The 24,427-nt window shown below is 39.3% G+C and overlaps 1 protein-coding gene across 1 annotated transcript in view; it reads right to left on the bottom strand.

Moving 5' to 3' along the window:
* ppfia4 (PTPRF interacting protein alpha 4) overlaps positions 1-24,427 on the bottom strand; it is a 747,438-nt gene that overhangs the window by 46,687 nt on the left and 676,324 nt on the right. The window contains exons 13-18 of the mRNA XM_072277740.1: positions 24,106-24,247; positions 17,471-17,697; positions 16,930-17,170; positions 11,957-12,096; positions 9,989-10,161; positions 4,757-4,850 (exon numbers count right to left, since the gene is read on the bottom strand). Of these exons, the coding sequence (XP_072133841.1) occupies positions 4,757-4,850; positions 9,989-10,161; positions 11,957-12,096; positions 16,930-17,170; positions 17,471-17,697; positions 24,106-24,247 (1,017 nt within the window). The remainder of the gene's footprint in view (positions 1-4,756; positions 4,851-9,988; positions 10,162-11,956; positions 12,097-16,929; positions 17,171-17,470; positions 17,698-24,105; positions 24,248-24,427) is intronic.

Here is a 24,427-nt window from a genome sequence, read left to right as displayed (position 1 = left end):
CTCCACTGGTGAAGGGACAGAACTCCACATCTGAAATTTCAGTAGTGTGTTTCTGTCACATGCTACACTTTCGTAAGTGCCATTGATGTTCTTTTAGGGAAACATCACATTTATGTACCAGCAAAGTATGAATTCCTAACAGATTAGATGATATCCTCACGTAAAATTTCAAGCAAGTATTAAGAGGCAAGATGTTGCAGGAAATCTATAGCACAGTACTATTCGAAGGTTAAAACATATTTGAGGACAATATAAGACCAGTTCCATGAAAGGTAATTAGCTTCAAAAGGGTTGGTGACAGTGAAGGAAAGAATTGCCTTCCAGGTTATCTTACTTCCCTAGTACTGATTCACACTAGTAACATTGGTACATCTTTTCTCTTTGTAGATGTTGATAGGTTATGTTTGTTTTTATTGGGTTGTTACACTGTTCAGTTTTAAGAATCAAAATTGGAGTAAAATTCTCTGTGAATTAATGTTGGTAGGTCATAAGTCATTTAAAATAGGAAATGTAACACCTAGACGGCCTACAGGGACGAGGTTCAGCAGCTAGCCGCATGGTGTGGCGACAACAATCTGGCCCTTAACACCCTGAAGACCAAGGAGATCACTGTGGACTTCAGGCATGCACCACGTCCCCATCTACATCAACAGAGCTGTAATGGAGCATGTATCAAGCTTCAAGTTCCTTGGTGTCCACATTTCCGAGGATCTCACCTGGTCCCTGAACTCCTCCATCCTGATCAAAAAGCACAACAGTGCCTTTATTTCCTGCAGAGCATCAAGGAAGCTCACCTCTGTCCCAGGATACTGACGGACTTTTACCGCTGTACCATTGAGACCATACTCACCAACTACATCTCAGTGTGGTATGGCAACTGTCCTGTATTGGACCGCAAAGCACTTCAGCGTGTGGTGAAAACTGCCCAGCAGGATATTGGCACCCAATTGCCCACCATTGAGAACATCTACCATAAACGCTGCCTGGGCAGGGCGAAAAGCATTATCAGGGATGCATCTCACCCTAACCATGGACTTTTTACTCTCCTCCCATCCGGTAGGTGCTACAGGAGCCTCCGCTCCCGCACCAGCAGGCACAGGAAGAGCTCCTTCCCTGAGGCTGTGACACTACTGAACCTCACATCACAGCACTAAGCATATTGTACCGTCTCAGTACTTTTATATGTGTGCGCTGTAGCAATTTTTTTTATTCGCAGTTATTTTGTAAATAACACTATTCTTTGCATTTCTGGTCAGATGCTAAATGCATTTCATTGTCTTTGTATCTGCACTCGGCACAATGACAATAAAGTTGAATCTAATCTAATCTAATCTAACTGATTGGGTGAACACCTCATGAACACCTAATTGATTGGGGTTAAATATCTGACATGAGTGCTGGATGATGCAAACTGTGAAGCAGAATCAAGACACATGTACAATTATTTCTGATTGGTCAGCAATTCCCAATCAGTATCCTCTAATCTGAACCACTGGCTGTGAAGAAATAACTGCCTATTATTGAACAGTGTCCAGACATTTTAAAAAAGCTCATGATTTATCAACATCTACAAAGAGAAAAGTACTTGGAAGGTAAGGTAACTAGAAGTCAGTCAAATCTGTGTCAAAAGCAACCTATAAATAGGATAATTCATGATCATTTTAATGACCCTATAAGCTAAAAGATACTGCTAGTGTTCTTCAGATTTCACACTGGTCTTGGAAGTGAGAAATTGTTGACTAAGACAATAGCAATCTACAGAGGGAATGTAAATTCATTCCTTTTACATCTTATAATTTAATGAAGAGTACAGAATTTTTGCCTATTCAGCAAGAATCAGACATCAAGACACAGCTTTTGATTTCTAACCCACAATGATATTCATCATAAGAAGTGCTTGTTTATCAATAAAACAAAAGAAAAATCACACTGCATTAAAATTAAAGTTTTACTGTCAAGAAGGAAGATAAATGTATAAACACAAATGGAATTGAAGAACAGTATGTAGAAAAAATGAATAATGTGGTTATTATATAAAATACTCTGACTAACATATGGGCTTGGGTTCCTAGCTGACATGAACAACACAAGAATGAAAGACCATAAGATACAGGAGCAGAATTAGGCCATTTGGCCCATCGAGTCTGCTCTGCCATTTCATCATGTCTGATCCAACTTTCCCCTCAGCCCCGATCTCCTGCCTTCTCCCTGTATCCCTTCATGCCCTGACCAATCAAGAATCTATCAAGCTCTGCCTAAATATATATAACGATTTGGCCTCCACGGCTGCCTCTGGTAAAGAATTGCACAGATTCACCGCTCTCTACTAAAGAAATTCCTCCTCATCTGGGTCCTAGAAGGAGACCTTGCTATTCTGAGGCTCTGGACTTAGACTCTCCCACTATAGGAAACATCCCCTCCATATCCACTCTGTCAAGACTTTTCATCATTCGATAGATTTCAATGAGATCATCTATCATTCTTCTGAATTCTAGTGAATACAGGCCCAGAGCCATCAAACACTCTTCATATGACAAGCTATTCATTCCTGGAATCACTTTCGTGAACCTCCTTTGAACCCTCTCCGGTTTCAGCACATCCTTTCTAAGATAAGGGGCCCAAAACTGCTCACAATCCCCCAAGTGAGGCCTCCCTAGTGCTTCATAAAGTTTCAACTTTACATGCTTGCTTTTACATTCTTGTCCTCTTGAAAAGAATTGCATTTGCCTTCCCCACCACAGACTCAACCTGCAAATGAACCTTTAGGGAATCCTGCACAAGGACTCCCAAGTCCCTTTGCATCTCAGATTTTTGTATTTCCTTCCATTTAGAAAATAGTCAAACCTGTCACTTCTTCTACCGAAGTGCATGACCGTACATTTCACAACACTGTATTCCATCTGCCATTTCCTTGCCCACTCTCCTAATCCTTCCTTAGCCTCTCCACTTCCTTAAACCTATTTGACCCTCCACCTATCTTCATATCGACTGCAAACTTTGCAACAAAGCCTGCAATTCCATCATCCAAATCATCGACATATAATGTAAAAAGAATCGGTCCCAACACAGACCCCTGTGAAACACCACTAGTCCCTTTATTCCCACTCTTTGCCACCCACCAATCATCCACTGCTTTATCCATGCTTGAATCTTTTAGGTAATACCATGGGTTCCTAGCTTGTTAAGCAGCCTCATGTGTGGAAACCTGTCAAAGGCCCTCTGAAAATCCAAGTACATAACATCAAGTTTATTTCTTCAAAGAATTCCAACAGATTTGTCAGGCAAGATTTCCCCTTGAAGAAACCATGTTGACAATGGCCTATTTTATCATGTGCCTCCAAGTACCAAGACCTCATCATTGATAATCGACTCCAACATCTTCCCAATCACTGAGGTCAGACTAACTGGCCTATAGTCTCCTTTCATCTGTCTCTCTCCCTTCTTGAGGAGTGGAGTGACATTTGCAATGTTTCAGTCTCCTGGAACCATTACAGAATCCAGTGATTCTTGAAAGATCATTGCTAATGCCTCCGCAATCTCCTCAGCCACCTCTTTCAGAACTCTGGGGTGTACACTGTCTGGTCCTACCTTCAGACCTTTCAGTTTTACAAGAACCTCTCTCTGGTTATGGTAACTTCATACAATTCATGACACTGACAGCTGGAAATTTCATCATACTGCTAGTGTCTTCCACCATGAAGACTGATGCAAAATACTCATTCAGTTCATCTGTCATTTCAACGGTCTCTTTACTACCTCTCCAGCATAATTTTCCAGTAGTCTAATATCCACTCTCGCCTCTCTTTTACACATCTTTTATTTGAAGAAACATTTGGTATCCTCTTTAATATTATTGGCTAGCTTACTTTCAAACCCCATCTTGACCTTCTTAATGACTTTTTTAGTTGCCTTCTGTTGGTTTTTATAAGCTTCCCAATCTTCTAACTTCCCACTAATTTTTGCTCTAAAAGGTGATAACAAACATGATAAATATCTGACTAAAATTTGGATTTGAACAAAACGTTACCTTTCTGGCTGATGTTGTCAATGCCAGGTATTAAGTAGTGATCAGAAGGCAAAATAAAATGGCAGTACCATGTGACTCTCACCATTTCACATATTGCAGGTGATCCTAGAGTGACATTGGCAAACATTTGGCACCAAATAGAGTAGATTTTCTCATGCTTAGATGTACAATGTGTGTGCATAGAAAAGGGAGGGGGAAGCTACAAAGAAAAATATCAATTAATCTCAAATTTAGAAGCAGGCCTTTGGAAGTGAAGTTAGGATGATTGAAATCCATATCTCTCTTCCAAAATTGGAAAATGGTTCTGGAAGACGTGGTAATGCAAAACAATTTATGGACTGAATAAGTGTTTGAATAGGCCCAAACGGTTGAATGGCCAATCTCTACTCCCACATTCCTAAGTCTGGTGCAATTGACACAGTAGCCAATGGAAAATTGCTTGACAGCAGCACGTCACTAAGCTACAAGAAGAACAGATAGCGTCTTAGCAACTCTACAAGAAAGTGAGGCATTAAGACCCAAGCACTTGAATAAAAGGGGCACTGGGGCATTGACAGGGATGCTGAAAAACTCTGTAATATAACACTAGAGAAGCATTAACTTGGATTGAACATCTGGATATCTGACTGCCCAACTACATGTGGAATTGAGTACTGTGGGAGGGAATACTAAAGCCTGAAGAGCAACTGCTATGCTTCTTTTCAAAATAAATAATGGACTCAGACTTACTTTTTCTTTAACCTTCGATCTCTCTCTGCTTGTGTTCCAAGTTTGCCCAGAGTAAGGGAGTCCTGAATAGCCATTTCTGCATCCAGAATGCCACCTGGTTAACAACAAGTGAACATTGAGAGAACTTTACTATTCATTTTAATTCAGCTTCCAATAATTTAAAAAAATTGAAATTGGGATTCCTAAATCTACTGGTAGCTTGAAGCATGAGAATATCATGGCAGGTGCAAAGTTTCAAAAGCAAAAGGACTGTGACAACGAGGCACCAGTGTTGCCCTGACACGTTGGTGACCCATGTTCACAATTTTCCTTTTGGCATGTTCCCTTTGCAGGTGTTAGTGCAGGATGGCAAGCAGTGTTCAGAAAGCAACATAACATGCCTGTCACATGTGGCCCTTGATACATCACTCGTCTTGCAATGAATCCAAAGTGATATTGGCAGATATTCAACACTATGCTTGGTGGATTTGTTCCTATTTAGATGTATATACAACATATGTAGAAAAACAAGAAGGAAAAAAAGAACATCTACCAAAGGAAAATTTGGGTCACAAACAAAGTTTCCCAAGTTAAGACTAATTGTAGATTAATTGGAAGTAAAATTGGAGTATTTTTCCACTAAAATCTACTTCTATTGAGCCTTTTAAATTCCTGTGAAATGATCATCCCAACCCAATTGCAAAAATGAGGTTTTCTTTGAATGTTTATGCTATTCCATAATATTATAATTCACTTCTATAGATGAGACTAACTTCTATAGATGTGTGGTGGAGAATATATTGACTGGCTGTATCACAACCTGGTATGGTTAACACAAATGCCTTTGAGCAGAAAAGTCTGCAAAAAGTAGTAGATGTAGTTCAGCCCATTAAGGGTAAAGCCCTTCCCACCACTAAGCACATCTACAAGGAGCATTGATGCAGGAAAACAGTCTCCATCATCAGGGGCCCCCACTACTCAGGTCATGTTCTCTTCTCACTGCTGCCATCAGGAAGAAGGTAGAGCACTCAGACTACCAGGTTCAGGTACAGTTATTATCCCTCAATCATCCGGCTCTTGAACCAGAGGGAATAACTTCACTCAGCCTATTGACTCATGTTCAAGGACTCTTCATCTCATGTTCTTGAGATTATTGCTTATTTATAGATTATAATTATTTCTTTTTTTCTCTTTCTTTTTGTATTTGCACAGTTTGCTACCTTGTGCATGCTGTTTGTCCGCCCTGTTGGTGTGGTCTTTCATTGATTCTATTATGGTTACTGGATTTATTGAGTATGTCCGCAAGAAAAACAATCCCAGAGTTGTATATGGTGGCATATATGTACTTCGATAATAAATTTACTTTGAACTTTTGTTGTTTCTGTTCCAAAAGAGGAATAAAAATATACAGTTTAATTAAAAACGTCTCTGTCTTCCATGGTAAATTTAACATTTAAATTATTAATGAATAAAAATTCGAAAAATACTGAAACTGTGGCGTGATTTAAATTGCCACTACTTACCGAAATATCCATATCCTGTGAGACATGAGAGAAATAAACAACATATTGATTTATTTGCATGCAAAATAAGCAATATACTTTAAAATGTTTCAGTAGGTACTTCAAAATTTCATTTTCGTAATCAGATTCGTTACCTGCAGTAGATAAAGTGCAAGGTGAGTCAAACAGCACATCAGACATCACTTTAATCCCTTTTTTTTTTACAATTTTCCCAATGCTTTCCTTTTCCTTTTCACTAAAATACTGTTTCTCACTACTGCAAAATATACCATTGATAGTTGAAAACTTTTAGTATAATTCCCCAAGTGAGAATCTGGACTGTCAGTACTGGTTAGCTGAACATCCATGGAACGTATTCAAACTTAACATACTGCAACTTATGCAGACATGCTTTCCAATGAATTGCAGTCAGTTCTGTGGAGCCAAGATGGGAAGCAAAAAAGAGAATGTGATATCTCACCTAGTCTGGGGTCAGACAGCCTGCACTGTGAGAGTGGGCTGAAGGATACTTGCTCCGTAGTTTTTATAATCACAACATCAAACACCCAAGACTAAAACCCTCAATCCAGTCGTGAAAGAAATGTAATTTGTTTATACAAATATTTTGATACAGATGTATTTCTTACTTCAAGCCTTAAATACTAAAAAGAGCAAAGTCATCTTAAAAGTAGTATCCTCCACATCCTTACACACAAAAGGTACATTGAAGGCCCTGTTTCCCTGGCTGCCCAGAACCAGAGCAGAGGTCATACACTCCCATAAAGGGCAAATGTTTCATCTGAGAGCAGCTTAACTTGAATGAGGTGAAAAGCCACCGATGTTGAACTCTGAGAGTCATGAGTCTTCCATCAAGCCAGTTACCCCCATCTTCCACCAAAACCCACACCTGCCTCTTTAATGTTTAGTCAGATTGCTCAACATAGAAACATATATACACAGACACATAAGCATATATAGCAAAATAGGAGTAGGGGAAGGCAATTATCCTTTGAGCCCGTTCCCCTACTCAATACGAACATCCCCCATCAGATTAAGGATCCGCTGTATTTGTCACATGTACATCGAAACATACATTGAAACGTATAAGCACAAAAGATGCGGCAGATGTTGGAAATCCAGAGCAACACACAAAAAATGCTGGAGGAACTCAGCAGGTCAGGCAGCATCTATGGAAATGAATCAATAGCTGATATTTTGGCCCAAGACCCTTCATCAAGAGTGGAAAAGAAGGAGGAAGATGCCAGAATATGAAGGTGGGTGGAGGGAAGGGAAGACAGGCTAGAAAGTGGTAGGTGGTATGTTGAATAGTGGGTGAAACACTAAGTTTTGGAGTACTGCAAGTCTGTGTCTTTGCTGTTGCCATGCTTAAGCTTGAGTGCTCAGTTGTGGGTGCCGATGCTTTTTTTGCTGGTGGGGGGGAGGGGGAATCGTTGCTTGATGCCACTTATGCTTGGGAGGGAGGGGAGCTGGGGGGGGAGCGTGGGGTTCTTACATTTAACTGTCATTCATTCTTTGGGCCACTTCTCTGTTTTTGTGGAAGGTTGCAAAGAAAAAGCATTTCAGGATGTATATTGTATACATTTCTGACATTAAATGTACCTTTGAAACCTTTAAAGCCAGGTGTGTGGGGGAGGGAGGATGAAGTAAGAAGCTGGGAGGTAATAGATGGAAAAGGTAAAGGGCTGGAGAAGAAGGAACCTGATAGGAGAGGAGAGTGGACCATTGGAGAAAGGGAAAGAAGGTGATAGGCAGGTGAGGAGAAGAGGTAAGAGGTCAGTGTGGGAAATAGAAGGAAGAGGAAGGAGAGGGGAAGATACTGGAAGAAGAAATTATGTTCAGACATCAGGTTGGAGGTTACCTAGACAGAATATGAGACGTTACTCCTCCAACCTGAGAGTGTCCTCACCGTGGCAGAAGAGAAGGCCGTGGACTAATGTGTCGGAATGGAATGGGGATAAAAATTAAAATGTTTAGCCATTAGGAAATTCTACTTTTTGTGGACGGAGCAGAGGTGTTCATTGAAATGTGTTGAAATGTTTTGTTTGTGTTAACGAGTAAGTGCTGCAGGAAGCCTGCAAGTGTCACTGTGCTTCTAGCACCAACATAGCATGCCCACAATTTACTAACCCATACATCTTTGGGATGTGGGTGGAGCCCCTGGAGGAAGCCCATGCTGTCACAGGGAGAACAGACAAGCTCCTTACAGACAATGCTCGGTGTTGAACCCAAGTCACTGGTGCTAAAAGGTGATAGGTAACCACAGTTACCTCTACCTCAACAACATATTCACTCCCTTGCTCCATATTCCTTGAAGCCTTTTGCATCCAGGTCTGTCCTAAATGTATTGAGCAAAAAGTATTATTTATTTTGATGTCCTGCTGCTCATCTCCGGTTACCATAAAATACAACAATTTATGTATACTTTCATCTAATTTTCAATCTACACCAGTATCTTAGCACCAAACTAATGGGATTTCATCTTAGGCATTCTGAGAGTCCATAAAACACCAGATCCACTGGTTCTCTATCATCTAACAGTTTCATTCTCCAAAAAAACCCATTATGCTTGTTAAATACAATTCCTTTCATAAATCTTTGATTTGACTAATTCCAACAACTTTCCTTGTTCTCTGGTTCCTGTCACAGGTGTCCCTAGGCACTTCAATCCAGTTCTAATTTCAGCTCCAAGCTATTATAATCAAACCTGAACCAATAAACAACATAAATATTAAAATAATGATCAATATTTTATCAATTTCTATAATTTCTGTCATCAATAGCCAAATACAAAACACAAAAAAAAATTCCACACATTAAAGCAAAGAAGAACTTAGTAGCTGAGAGAGGATAGAAATGCAAAGTTGAAGTGCAATTTGATTAATGATTTGGTTAGTTGTGAAAGCCACTTAATTTATGGCTTGGTGGATAAAGTTCATCCCTGCTGAGTTTTTCATTATTTCCATTTTCCCTCAGTTTTTTGTTATTCATGGAATTTTTTTTATTTTTACTTAGAAATACAGTATGGTTTCAGACCTTTTCATCCCCACGAGCCTGCGCCACCCAATTAAATCCATGTGACCCATTAACCTAATAAGCCACACATCTTCGGAACCAGGGAGGAAACCCACTCAATGACTGGGAGAACGAACAGAGTTGTTACAGACAGCTGTGCAACTGAAGTCCGGTTGCTGGTACTGTAATAGCATTATACTAACTGCGACACTACTGTCCCACAGTTCCTAGTTTGCCTGTGTAAACCCAAGAAATACTCAGCCTCCACTCGTTACTTGTTACACACTGACTTAATAAAGTTATACATTGTTGCTGCATATCTGTTGATTAACTAAAGGACAATATTCCATTTGATTACTTAAAGTATTAAATCAGAGAGGGAGCAGAAACCAGATCCTGTTAATCATCAGTAAGCCTATTAGCAAGAGGTGTCTATGTCTAAATTCTCCATCCAAAAGTAGTCAGATTTAGATTTCTGCCCAACCCATGCCTTGTAAACCTTGAGTTTTGGCAGGCTTTACATTGAACTCGATATCTCGTATACACATCCCAAAAAATGTGCAAAACCTGGCTGACTTTTCCTTCCTTAATCAACCAGCACCACAGCACTGCCACCTTGTTGGTTTGGCCTTTAATCATACCTGCTGGGCTTTTAAGCACCAGATGAATTGTATATATCTGATAGTTAATATAATCTTTGAAATCCAGCTGTACATACCATGAACTGATGCCATTTCCTTGCTGAGTTGGCCCAGCCGTGCCTTCTCCTTTTTGCCAAACAGACGGCCTATAGAGGATTTAATGCCTTTCTTCTTTGAACCCTTATGCAACGAGTCCTGGCTGCTGTTGTTGCTACTGGGGTTGCTAGCCAGCTCCTCTGCAGTCAATGTGCTGAAAATCAACCATTGCCAATAGCAATCAAACAAATAAGTTAATCACAAGAGGCCAGTCAGCAGTCCAAAAGACCTTGAAAACAATCATTAATAATTTGATTAAATTTTCAGTAAATTATGTGTCCAGAAATTTACCATTAAGTAACATTAACTCAGTTTGCATGATGCAATATCATTATCTAGAATCCCGTGGAAACAGAAAATACAGTACTTTAAATGTTCTATGCTTTTAAGTGACATGTTGCTTTTCTGATTCAGAGTGATATATCAGGTACCAGCTTCAGTACACATAACAAGTTGTGGAGAATCAATATCACAATTTAGGAAAGATCGATTGGCTTTGAAGGGAAAGAGCAGAATCATCAGAAAGATGCAGTTGGGCTAAAGGAATTAAATTATGAGGGCAGATTACACTAAGAAGTCTTATAGTGCCTTGAAAATAGAAGTATAAGCAATGATCAAAATTTTTTTAAGATGAATACAATGGATTTGATAGTGAAGATTGCAGGAAATTACTCTGATGGAGAGATCAGAACAAAGTGGGAAATGTTAGGATTAGGGCCATGCAGTTCACAGGCTGATTTGGTATGATTTCTTTACACAAGCATAGTGGAGATCTGAAACTCATGGCCAAAAACTATTGAAGCTGTGTCAATTAATAATTTAAAAACTGGAAGTTACTTTACTAAACGGCAGAAACGTTACCCTTGTGCTTCTGCTCCTATGTAACAAACTCAGTTTCCAGAGTGTTCTTTGTCAGGCAGCAAGGAGTTCAATTCTCTGCAATCATGAAGGAATTGGCTGGTAATGTTGTTGAATGTTGGCACAAGAATCAAAGATTTCAAACGTTTGCCATTCAGGAATGATGCTGGGAGCTGAACCACCACAGGAGGACAAAGAGGCCAGGTTTCACAAAATTCTTATTTTAAATTCTTTAATAACATGTCAAGTGACAACTATATTTAAGAGAAATCAGAAACATTTTTTACATTTGGTACTTTAAGATAATTTTGTTTTTAAACTTAACCATGTTTTATACTTTACATAAAACACATGAACACCCATCAGCATTGTCCAAGGATGATATTGAGATGTGAATAGCTTGTTATAACTTATTATCCTCTTGCAACAATAACAAACCCTGAGTATTCAGTATAAAATGAACATTTCTCTCTTAAAGGCTCCATGACATTTCACTATGTTAAGTGTATAAGGTGTTATGGACACTTCCTTTTTAAAATGCTGATTTTAAAACTTATTTATAGTACAAACTAGACAAGATAATATGTGATAAATTGTTAAAAAACATTTTAACATTCAGAAGCAGTTCGTTAGGCTAACTATAGGGAAAAAAAATTATTTCCTGTTGTCACACCGCATTATGCAGGTGAGTTAGTTTTGAATGGGAAATTAATAACTTTTTGTTGTATAAAGGAAATAGAATTTATTCAGGTAGCAGCGATGAGTGAATGATTTTTACTTCAGGGATGTCTTAATGGGATATTGGTGCAAAGCATTTCAGAATCAGTACTAATCTTTCCAAATCTATGAGTGCTTTATTGGTTTAACTCCTCATGAAACTTGAATCCTTTGCTTAAATAACATGACCAGTGCCATCTCTATTTAAGTGAATTCAGAAACATTTTTTATTTGCTACCAACCTTCAGGATTACTGTTCTCTTTGAAACTCATTGACTTTTAATATATATATATATATATTTATGTATGTATGTATGTATGTATGTATGTATGTATGTATGACCTATGCTTGTCAAACATGAAATTCTCCTCACCTTCTTCCTTCTTCTTGACTTGTTGACTGCAGTGAGTGGGCAAGTTTTTCCAGCCTTACAGTCCGTGGAGACGAAGGAGGTGAAGTTTCACATCTGATTGTTGTTTTATCTTCACGGTTGTCCTCCCTTGACACTGGAGACTAAAGCACATGTTGCAAGGTGAACAAAGTGCATGGGTAGAATTGTTATGTTGTATAAAAAATATCTAATGATCCAACAATATATGCCAGATGTCAATTAGAACTCTATGAAGCCAACACTCTGTTATCTTCTCCCATTGCAGTGTTGAAACCTGTGATAAAGGATTTCTGGGGAAGTGCAGAGGGAAGAACAACTTGTATCCTGAAAGCAGTTTTAAACTGTTCAAACCACATTGCCAAATAGAAAATTTAAAGACAGGAGTGCATACAGTAGAAACAAAGAGAAAAGTATCAAGATGACACTGTGTGGGGGAAAGGAGAGGGGCAAACACACCAGAGTACTGTTAGGATGAGAAACAGATTCTTCCCCATGCCATGAAAATACTGAACTCCCTGCCACCACCCAGGTCTCACCATGTATGAAGCACCAGTAGCATTACTATTTACTTTTTGACTTGTGTTGTGAATACACCTCTAAGGTATTTATTAATTTAATTTTGGTAATATTACTTTATGTGTTATGTGTGAGTCATATGTACTTTGTTGTATCGCTTGGTCCATAGGAATGTTGTTTCATTTGGCAGTATGCATGTATATGGTTGAAATGACAATAAACAAGAACTTAAACTTGAGTAGCTGAATAAAGGAGAGAGGATGCTTTGGACAAGAGAATAAATTAGAACATACTTGCTGTACTGCCACAAGTGTTGATGGAAGCAGTGTGAGGTGAGAACAAGGAGAGAGTTATAACCAATAATGGGACTTCAAATTTTACATTTCGAGGCAATAGGAATTCAATAAATGTTAGTACAGATGGCAGTCAGTCAGATACAAAGGATGATGTAGTAAAGCAGCAATAGAGCTCATGAGTTCAGTTGAGTGGAATACTCATGAAGAAATATGGGAGAAGTCTGCAAACAATGAAGATCTGAGTAATGCACTCGAGGGTGTTGGAATTAACAGCACACAATGCACAGTTCTTTCCCATCCCATGTGAGTGAAGAGCACAGGAAGGGGATGGAGTGGAGTGGAGAGGGGTGTGTGGCATGCAACTGTACAGAATTGTGCTAGTCTAAACACAATCCTTTGGCCTTCTCAATGCCCAATTCACTAACGATTTCACTATTCAATGGTAAACTAAATATGGGAAAAAGAAATGATCCCTCACATCCTAATTTTGCTTTTTCCATAGCTAAGAAGACTAAATGATAATTTAAAAAATAAAGTGCAGCACTAATTCATGGTTTCAGCTGCGATAAAGCAAGTGTCTCAGTATATTTGTTCAAACAAGAGAGAACAAGTTACCAATGGCCATTCCTGCTTGCTCATTACACTGCATACAGCAAGGACTCATTGTGTAATGCACAATATTGGAATAGCTCTGCACAATATTGGAATAGCTCTCCCAATCTTCTCAGAAGAAGTTCACAGATGAAGAACAATTGACTTCGATTTTTATAACCAGAAATGAAAAGGTCTTTGCCATGAAACTTGAAGAAAGATTGCTGTCCATAAAGATCTAGGAACCTTAAAGGTTTTGGCTGTCTCTTTTCCTTTGCTGCTTGTTGTCAATTGAATATAATCCCTATAGCTCAACAGCTGTGATATCTTCAAGTTCAGGTGTTGATACACTTTTAGATATTAAAAGAACTGAGGAATATGGAATTATTGCAAGAAAGTAACGCTGAGGTAGAAAGCCACAAAGATCTTAATGAATGAAGAGCAACCATCGAGGGGTTGAATAGATACTCCTTCTTGTATTTATGATCTTGTATTATTATATTAAATTGATTGACCAGCCAATCATGTTAAATTCATGTTGTATTCATATGCCTAACAGCCTCTTAAACACCACCAAACTGCTTGATTACCCCTGGTAGTCTATTCCAAGCACTAGCACCAATGTTCTCTCCAATATTTTTTTACAACTGCGCAGACCACTGCTCTGAGCAGGAAGTTTTTACACAGCCTGAAAACTGCATGGCACTTTAAATTAACATTATACCAAAGAAATTCTAGCTGTACGGCAACAAAGGCTACGTGTGCAGGGGCATTTCAATGACTGTGCAGCCGAGCACCCTCGCAGCTTAGAGGCAACAGTCTCTGCATAAAAATCTTGTCCCTCACATCGCCTTTAAACCTTCACTTTTTCCTTCTAACCTTAAGAGCATGACCTCTGGTGTTTGACATTTCTACCCTGGGGAAAAGATTCTGACCATCCTATCTTAACTCATAATTTTAAAAACTTCCAGCAAGCCTCCCCTCAGCCTCTGATACTCTAGGACAGAACAATCCAAGTTTGTTGACCTTTTCCTTATAGCTCATAAGCTCCAGCGCAGGCAGCTTCCTGATAAACCTCTTCATTTAGTAAGATGATGAGACACAAGATGAAAAATTGCAGGAAAGCCAAAGGTTGGAATGATTTATTTACAGAGCCCCAACTAAAGCAAGGGCACGATTGCAGGGAACATTGACCAACCCATGACCTCCTGTTCAGCTATATAATCTAGTTGTGAGACTAATATTCTGTGATACTTTCCAGAGATTCCTGCCTATCAACAGTAAGGAAACACTATTTGGAAAATCAGAGTAAATAAAAATTGGAATGACTTGCAAATGGCTTAACCAAGGCAATCCACCAACCATGTCAATGTATCTCGCTCTTATGTGCTTTCTGGTGGCTAGGAAGTAGGGAGGTTTTTTCCTAAATGTCAGCTTTACCTAGCAAGGAAGAGAGACATAGTCTCACCAAAGTGATATATACAATCTGACGTGAGTTGACTAATCTCAGCCAACATTGTTATGGGGTAACTGCAACTAGCTACAGGATTCTCAGGTGCAGGAAAGGCAGAGACATCAACATTGGCTCTTACTTGTAGCTATGGACTTTTGGAATGTATGCTGCAGCATGAGGATTGGGATCAGACACTGCCCTGTGTTCATGAATTAAGGATCAACACTTGAGTAATGTTAACATTACTGGTGTTTTCTGCAAAACCATTGCCATGCCCTAGGTAAATGCAAATAACAAAAAATAAATCATGGAAGAAGGAGCATTTTAAAAACACCACGGCTAATAATCATGACCATCAGTTCTATTTACCTTCCGACGGTGTTTCCTTAAGTCACTAGGCTGAACAGCGGTTGCGGGAAAGAGAGAGAGACAATCAATGAAGTCAGGGAGATAACTCATACAAGTACATCGACTCATATAGTACAGATACTAAATTAAAGGGAGCTTGGTAACCTGAGGGCTCCCTACAAATAGGAGAGAAATAATGTCAGAGCAAAACAGTACTTAGGAAATCAGTTATTGAGGATAAAATTCACAAGATTTTAAGAGATATGAGTATTATTAGGCCATTCGGCCCATCACATCTGCTTCATCTTTCAATCCTGGCCCATTCTCTTGCCATCTCCCCATAATGCTTAATCCCCATACTCATCAAAAAACTATCAATTTCTGTCTTAACTACATCCAATGGCTTAGCCTCCATCACACTCTGCGAAAATGAATTCCGCAATTCCACCCTCTTGGTTGAAAAAAATCCTCCTTGTGTCAGTTATAAAGGAACACCCCTTTATTCTGAGGCTGAGCCCTCAAATCACAGACTCTCCTACTAATTCAACATTCTCTCCACATCCACTCAAACCAGACCTCTCAGTATCTGGTAGGTTTCAATAAGATTCCCCTTTCATTTTTCTGAACTCTATTAAGTATAATCCTAGAGATTTGGAGGTCAACCCTTTCATTCTTGGACATACATCACATCATTCAGACATTTTTCAGTCTGCAAAGTTGACCAATTAATCAGTGGTGATCCCTGAAGTTGTCAGTTATTCTCACTTACTCTCACCACATTCAGCTTTTAACCCCACAGCATAAGGTAAAAAAGGAAAGCACTAAATGATTGCTATCTGTGGCTATTTCAAACATCTTGCTAAATTTCTGTTTTAAAATTATTTAGAAGTTACTTGTGTGATTCAGTTAGGGTAATTTTATAATTTTGCTTTCTCAAACAGTGAATGTTCATCATACCAGCAAGGAAATTGCCTTGGACGCATCAGAAAATGTGATACACTCTGCATTTTTGAGTAGCACATGGGAACCGGGTGTAGGATTTGATGACAAATGTGGGATTCAGTTAAATGCTTTCCTTAAGTCTTTTGTCTACATGTGGACCCCTAATGACTAGATTATCATTTAAAATACACTGTTAAAAATATTTACACAAAATTGCTGGAGGAATTCAGCAGGTCAAACAGCATTTACTACATGGAGGGAAATAAACAGTCAATGTTCCAGGTCGAGATCCTTCATCAGGTCGATGATTTATGCTTCCCCTCTAAATATACTCCCTGACCTGCTGAGTTCTTCTAGTGTTTTATGGGTATTGCTCTAGATTACAAGCATCTGAAAATTCTCTTGTGTTCATGTTCAAAACATCTTCGATCAAATACTTATTTAATTGGTGAAAATTAACCACAGATTTTGATGGAAATCTGCACTTCAACACAATTCCATAGCTTCCTTATGTGACTCTAAATATATTTTCTAATTCCAGGTTAATTATTGAAATGAAAACCATTTGCTCCTTTTTTGCTTCTTATCTGCTACCCAGCAACATGATTACACATGAGGGCTGTCTGCCTTATACAAATCTTGAGGTAGTCTTCTGCATAAACATGACTCTTGGGAAGAACTAATTTGATGCCTGCGAACATCAGGGTCATATTCACGTGCAGTTCAGCATAGTTTTTGAAGCAACATGTTTGTTCTCGCATCCATACTCCCACCCCAGTGCTGCCCTTCCCATTTAACGTGATGCCCACCAGTGTCATGATGCCCATCCGGTCCAGGTCATGGGATGAACTGCGAGGAGTTAGCTTGGGTGTGGAGCGTCCACTCACAGGTGGAGAAGAACTGGTGAGGGACAGGGCAGTGAGAGATGTTGGAATGGAGGTGCCCGTTCGAATGCGAGGTAAATTGAGCCCATCCATGCTTCCACTCCCCACACGGCACTCAATTTCCTCAGCTCGTTGCTCAGTGGACTCCTTCTCCTCTTGGATCATCCTGGCATAGAAAAGACTTGGTCACGTTAGCATTAGCAAGCCACTGATCATTAAAAAGCTGACAACAATTACACAAAGACAACAGATTATAATTCAAAATAATGTGAAAGAAAGATCTTATCTCACGATTTCAACAATATTACTCTATGCAAATGGAAATAAGTTATAATGTGCAAAAGTTAAAAAATCATATTGAAAGAAGTTTTAGTGAAAGAGAATAGTTTCAGGAAGTACACCATTTGCTGTTATAACAGCATCTCCACAACTGTCTTACGTTTTCTTGCACAGTTTTTCACCCTACCTGATTTCTTTATTGATAGCATCAAGTTGTTCTTGTAACATCATAGCCAGAGTCTGAGCATCCGAGTGCCCACCGGGTGAAAGCAGATCTGCTGAACCGAACATCGTCTCGCCGTCCTCATCGTCAATGTCGGACATTTCTGTATCACTTTCAAAAGCATGTGTGCTACTGGTCAGAACATTTGCTTGCTGAGTGCACTCCCAGTCCTGTTCACTTAAAGTCTGAATCTAAGTGGTCAATGGAAAAAATTGCAGTTACCAATCATTATTGCTTGGTGTACATCTTCAAAGTTCAAAGTAAATTTATTATCAAAGTATGTATACTATATACAAGATTCATTTTCTTGCAGGCAATCACAGGAAAATAACAAATTACATTAAAATTCATGAAAAACCATACATAACCAAGGCAGAGTTCCAGAAAATAAGTCTAGAGACTGTGTCGTCAGTTCAGCGTTGAGGCGAATGAAGCCATCCACGCAGATCCAAGAGCCCAGTGGTTGTAGGGCAACAACTGTTCTTGATGCCATGCTGGCATGGGACCCTAGATTTCTGCACCTCCTGACTGATGGTAGTAGCAAGAAGAGAGGGAGACGGGTCAAACACGGGCAGATGGGATGGACTCAGGTGGGATCCTCAGCTGGCCAGAGTAGAAGGGCTGAACACTGGTTCATTTTCCACTCTTGGGCCTGTAAAATATCTTGTGTTCATGTTCAAAATATTTAGATCAGATGCTTATTAACTGGTGAAAATTAACCACAGAATTCAAAATTTTGAACTCCACCCTGGCTCTTCTGGTGTTGGCTGTTCCTGCATTCCTGAGAGACAAAATCATTGAATCCTTCAATTTATTATACATCTAGATTGCAGTAAAATTCAACATGACTAACCTGCGCTGAGAAACTACAATATTTTCTATAGCCTTCTTCCAGATGTAAAGGCTTCGCTTTAACCTTTAGGGGAAAATCAGGAGAACTGTTCACATTTACAAATGAAATGAAAATGAAAGAATTAATTCTGAAGCTCAAAACGTACTGCCAAGGATGTATTGATAAGTCAAGAACTTAAAAGAGCTGGTATAGTTTGGTTAAAAGTAAAACAATATACTAATAATTGGTACAAGATTGGGTGGTGCAGAAGAGTCATGGTTTGGGCTAGTCGGCCTCTCAGTATGCTAAAAGCAATATCTCATGAGCTATCAAAAAAAGCTCATGAAATACTGAATTAATAGCAGGAGATATAAAATATTAAGCCCAAGATGATAGTGAATCACAAACTTTGATTACTTTTCTAGTTTTGGAATTGTGTAAAAAGTGCTGTTGAGGCAAAAACAGTAAGACCAGATTCATTAGGATGCTGCCTGATACAAGGTGTTGTAAATATAGTGTCAGGAGAAACATTATTGTTTTCATTACAATACAAGTTACCTTGGTATATATTATTTTAGATTAGAAAGGGTGCAGCATGGACTGGTTGTACAATTTGTCTTAACACATAGATGCACATACTGCATAAAACAGTATGAAAATCTGGTAAAAAAATATTCATTCAAGACTGCCCCACATTAGCATTCTACCTGCCAAGCCCTATTTTTTCCAAAATATTACAGACTAAAATATAAAAATATAATGGAACCTTTGTAATAAAAGTTAATCATAAAATTGCAAAAGGAAATTTGGTAAGATCTTAAAACTGTACCAGCAAAAGCCCACATTTACTAATTTGATCATTTATGGTACTGTCAGTAGACCGACTGAATGCCAAGTAAGGAAAAGGCCAAAACTAATTAAACTATCAATGTTGATATAGATGCTACATAAAAGATTATAGGCTACAGAGGCAATCTCAGCCAATTAAAGGGAACACAAAGTGAACCGTTTACTTGTACCAATGTACGGTCCAATGATCATCAAAGATCTGAGAAGTCAGGGTGATTGCACCTCTGGGTTTGCATGGAGGCTTCATTAGTTTTTGGATTACAGGTAGCAAAGGGTCTTGAGGTGATCGACAGTAGAAACACTTGAACGATCAAGCATCATCAGATTGGTTAATAGAGTTCAAGAAATTAAGGATTAGTGAAGTCCCAGTTATAGTTCAAGATACAGGTGTTGTGTTTTAATGATACGTAAAAAGACATAACAGTAAAATTAAAATCTGACTCTCTTGACAGATGGTAAAATACCTTATGCCAGTCTGTCATTTAAATATGAAATTTTCTCTGTGATCCGGGTAGGTAATAAATCATCAAACTATTCCAGTAACAGTTGCCTGAATTAAGTCGAGTTTATTTAGGAAGGCCAATTTCTTCAAACAAGGTTTGTTTTTCAAAACTTGCAGAGAGATTTACGACAGTTAGAAGAGTGGGCTGAAAGATGGCAGATGGAGTTTAATGCTGAAAAATGTGAGGTGCTACATTTTGGTAGAACTAATCAAAATAGGGCATACATGGTAAATGGTAGGGCATTAAAGAATGCTTTAGAACAGAGGGATCTAGGAATAATGGTGCATAGTTCTCTGAAGATGGAATCTCATGTGGATAGGGTGATGAAGAAAGCTTTTGGTTTGCTGGCCTTTATTAATCAGAGCATTGAGTATAGGAGTTGGGATGTAATGTTGAATTTGTATAAGGCATTGGTAAGGCCAAATCTGGAGTATTATGTACAGTTTTGGTCACCGAATTATAGAAAGGATGTCAATAAAATTGAGAGAGTACAGAGGAGGTTTACTAAAATGTTGCCTGGGTTTCATCTCCTAAGTTACAGAGAAAGGTTGAAGAAGTTAGGTCTTTATTCTTTGGAGCGTAGAAGGTTGGGGGGAGACTTGATAGAGGTGTTTAAAATTATGAGGGGGATTGATAGAGTTGACGTGGTTAGACTTTTTCCATTGAGAGTGGGGAAGATTCAAACAAGAGGGCATGGGTTGAGAATTAGAGGACAAAAGTTTAGGGGTAACATGAGGGGGAACTTCTTTACTCAGGGAGTGGTAGCTGTGTGGAATGAGCTTCCAGCAGGAGTGGTTGAGGCAGGTTCGATGTTGTCATTTAAAGTTAAATTGGATAGATATATGGACAGGAAAGGAATGGAGGGTTATGGGCTGAGTGCAGGTTGGTGGGACTAGGTGAGAGTAAGAGTTCGGCACAGACTAGAAGGGCCGAAATGGCCTGTTTCTGTGCTGTAATTGTTATATGGTTATATGGTTATAAGGTGGCACAGAACTTCCCAGTAAGATTTCCTTTGATCACATTAAAAAATAACATTGTTTAACCTGACAAAAAAGGAATTAATTCACAGGAACATGATTCTGCTCAGTTTTGGTTACCTCACTACAAGAAGGATGTGGAAACTATAGAAAGGGTGCAGAGGAGATTTACAAGGACGTTGTCTGGATTGGGCAGCAGGCCTTATGAGAATAGGTTGAGTGAACTCGGCCTTTTTTCCTTGAAGCAACAGAGGATGAGAGGTAACCTGACAGAGGTGTACAAGACGCTGAGAGGCATTGGTTGCGTGGATAGTCAGAGTTTTTTCTCAGGGCTGAAATGGCTCACACGAGAGGGCACAAGTTATAAGGTGCTTGGAAGTAGGTACAGGGGAGATGTCAGGGGTAAGTTTTTTATGCAGAGAGTGGTGAGTGCGTGGAATGGGCTGCCGGCGATGGTGGTGGATCTTTTAAGAGGCTTCTGGATAAGTACATGGAGCTTGGGAAAATAGAGGGCTATGGGTAACCCTAGCTAATTTCTAAAGTTAAGTACATGTTCAGTAGAGCTTTATGGGCTGAAGGGTCTGTATTGTGCTGTAGATTTTCTATGTTTCTATGTTTTTTTTATTCCTACTGAAATAACTTCTGTTCATTACCTTTAAGCAATAGTTTTCAAATTGTCAATTTGAGGCTCCCAAGAAAACATAACAACAAAACATTGGTAAATGAAATAAAAATCTCTTTGCTGATCTCATTTTACATAGGAGAAACAAGAATTATGACCAAAACAAGCAGCAGGAATGTACGTATACTTAACTAGCAACCTTCTTTCTATAGATTCCTGTTTGGAACATCCTTGTTTTTTACCCTCTGTTTTCAATAAGCAGCAGTAAATTTTAATTCATTCAGGGGTTATGGCATTGCTGTCAAGGCCAGCACATATTGCCTGTTCCTAAAATCCCTTCAAGAACTTGGTACAGAGTGGCATTCTTGAACTGTTGCAGACTGTGTGGAAAAGGTATTCGTGGGACTGTTTGTGAGTAGTTTCCAGGAACACTGGAGCCTAGGGGCCATGTACAGCTGCCACCTATTTCCAAGAAAGAATTGCACTTGACCTGGTGAGAAACTTGGAAATGGTGGCAATATGACACAACTTGTGAAAATGCCATCCTCCTTCTCTCAGTTCCTCTGTCTCCACCACATCTGCTCTCAGGATGAGGTTTTTCATTCCAAAACTAATGAGATGTCAGAACTCCTTCTTCAAAGAAAGAGGCTTTCCTTCTTCCACCATCAACACTCCCCTCACCCGTCTCATCCATTTCACACACATCTGCCCTCACCCACTCTCCCGCAACCCCACCAGGGATAGAGTTCCTTTTGTCCTCACCTACCACCCCAGTAGTCTCCACGTCTAGCACATAATTGTCCATAACCTCCGCCATCTCCAATGGGATCACACCACCAAGCACATCTTTCCCTTCCCCTTCACTTTCTGCATTCTGCAGGGATCGCTCCCTATGTGACTCCCTTGTCCATTCATCCCTCCCCACTGATCTCCCCCCTGGTACATCCTTGCAAGCGGAACATGTGCTACACCTGCCCCTACACTTTGTCCCTCACTACTATTCAGGGCCCCAAACAGTCCTTCCAGATGAGGTGACACTTCACCTGTGAGTCTGTTAGAGTCATCTGCTGTGCGCAGTGCTCCCATGTGACTGCTTGTATATCGGTGAGACCCAACAGAGATTGGGAGACCACTTCATCGAGCTGCCTGATGGTTAATGATGAGATAGGCAAGCAATCAGGGACGTAGACAGATAATACAGTATCCTGGGGAACTGCAGTGGAAAAGTTAGAGACAAATCGAAGATTGATAGGCTTAAGGCACATAGTGATCCAAGAAGCACAGTGGGAAAGAGAGTGAAATCTAATTGAAGGGGTACAGGTGGGGAGGGTTGTGGGAGAAAATCAGAAATCAATATGAAATGTTAAGCATAAACATGAGCAAGGAAGATGACTCAATCCAAAATAAATTGTGTTTTTGGTCTCCCCCTTACTTAATGCAGGAGCTACGTCTTTAGTCAAGACATGTTCCAATTGAAAGCGCCGTACATGTGACAAAAATTGCACAGGACATGCTAATAATAGGCTCTCTTGTCAGCCTTTCATGTATGTTGGTATTCCAGGATGCACATCTGACCTAGTTGCCCTGGTGACACTCAGTTGCTAAAGCTTCTTCCCAACACATTTTCACAGAATTGCAAAAATTGGAAAACTTGAAGACATATACCATGAATAGATCTTGTGGAGCTATACGTCTTTCAAATGTAAAGACTAAGCTGAGGATTTCATATAATTAATTTTCTTGAAGACCTAAGAAGGTCAGCCAGTGTTTATGATGAGAAAGCTAATGTTAATGACTCTCCAGTAGAACTCTGATAAAAGATCACAGATGTGAAACGGATTCACTCTATAAAGATGTTCCCTGGCCTGGAAAGCATTTCTAGTGCCTTTGCTTTTACTTTGGAGTCACAGCATCCATTGTATTAACTTGCTGCTTCTTGAATCATCATAATATTTCTGCCCAAAATGGAGTCTTAACGGGAAAACATGGTTTTCAGAACAAGTTCTGCTGTCAGACTCCTGTTGAATATTGAACCTCAACACCTTTTGCAGGAGGAGATAAAATGGCCTTCTATCTTTGCAAGAGTTTTAATTTGCCATCCATTGATGTCAGCTAATCTCTGAATTACTAGTTATCCCAAAAATACTAGAAAGAACACCATTTACACTCTGCCCTTTAATAATTCCTCTTGTTTCATCCATCAGAGCTTTCATCCTATTTTTGCTCTCATGCGGCATCACAGTCCCACTCAGTTTAAACAATCATACTTGTAAATTTGATATTCTCATTGCAGGCTTGTGTAAACCTATTTTATTCTGCACAAGTCACGTCTTGTTATTGGTTCCACAATTATCAATGGTATGTTTACTTGCCCATCAATTCCGCCTCATTAACTGCTGCAACACCTTGCTTTTTCTAACTATATTTACTTCACTTGCCACTGTCTTATTTTGATGTAATTCTGTAGGCACACAGGAAATTGATCCTCTTTTCCAAAGAACTTGGTGACAAAATCTGCAGCATGGGGAGCCTGTTACTTTTCGAGATATAGAACTTCAATGTTGTCTTTGGCATAAGAGTAAACAAAAATCTCACCACAACAGAAATAACAGTTGTTCCTACACAAACTTGTTATTTTAACCAAGATGTCAGTGTGGCGCTGACTTTTTCAAATCAAGTCACTGCTGGATATCCCAGTAACAGTCTGAACCTGAGAATTCTATAAAGGAAATAGCCACATCTTTAAATAACACATTGCAAAGGGTTTTGAGAGTTCTACCAATCTTCTGAAATGCCAGTCATAAGCTAGCTCTTACCTTAGTGGGTTCATCCCGCAGAGGGGTGAAACGCCCTTTCTGAGGTCGCCTTAGCACTGCTGGGGTCCCATAGTGTTCAGGCTGCGTCTCCACGACAGAACTAAGTGTGTATCGTAAATCTGTTGCACTGCCCAAATGAGTTCTACAAGAAAGTGCTGAATTAGTTTTATCAAATTAAATTATTTAATTACTTTTATCAAATTATCTAATTCAACACTACCAAACACATGTACACAAATTTAATTTGGTTTCTGGCTTGCGAGTACAAATAGCTAGTTCCTGTCTCAAATAATTTAACTTCAAAGAGTTTGATTCCAATGAT

This window comes from Mobula birostris, chromosome 14 (genome assembly GCF_030028105.1).
Source record: "Mobula birostris isolate sMobBir1 chromosome 14, sMobBir1.hap1, whole genome shotgun sequence".
Taxonomy (NCBI): domain Eukaryota; kingdom Metazoa; phylum Chordata; class Chondrichthyes; order Myliobatiformes; family Myliobatidae; genus Mobula; species Mobula birostris.
This window is presented reverse-complemented; position numbering and strand designations above follow the sequence as displayed.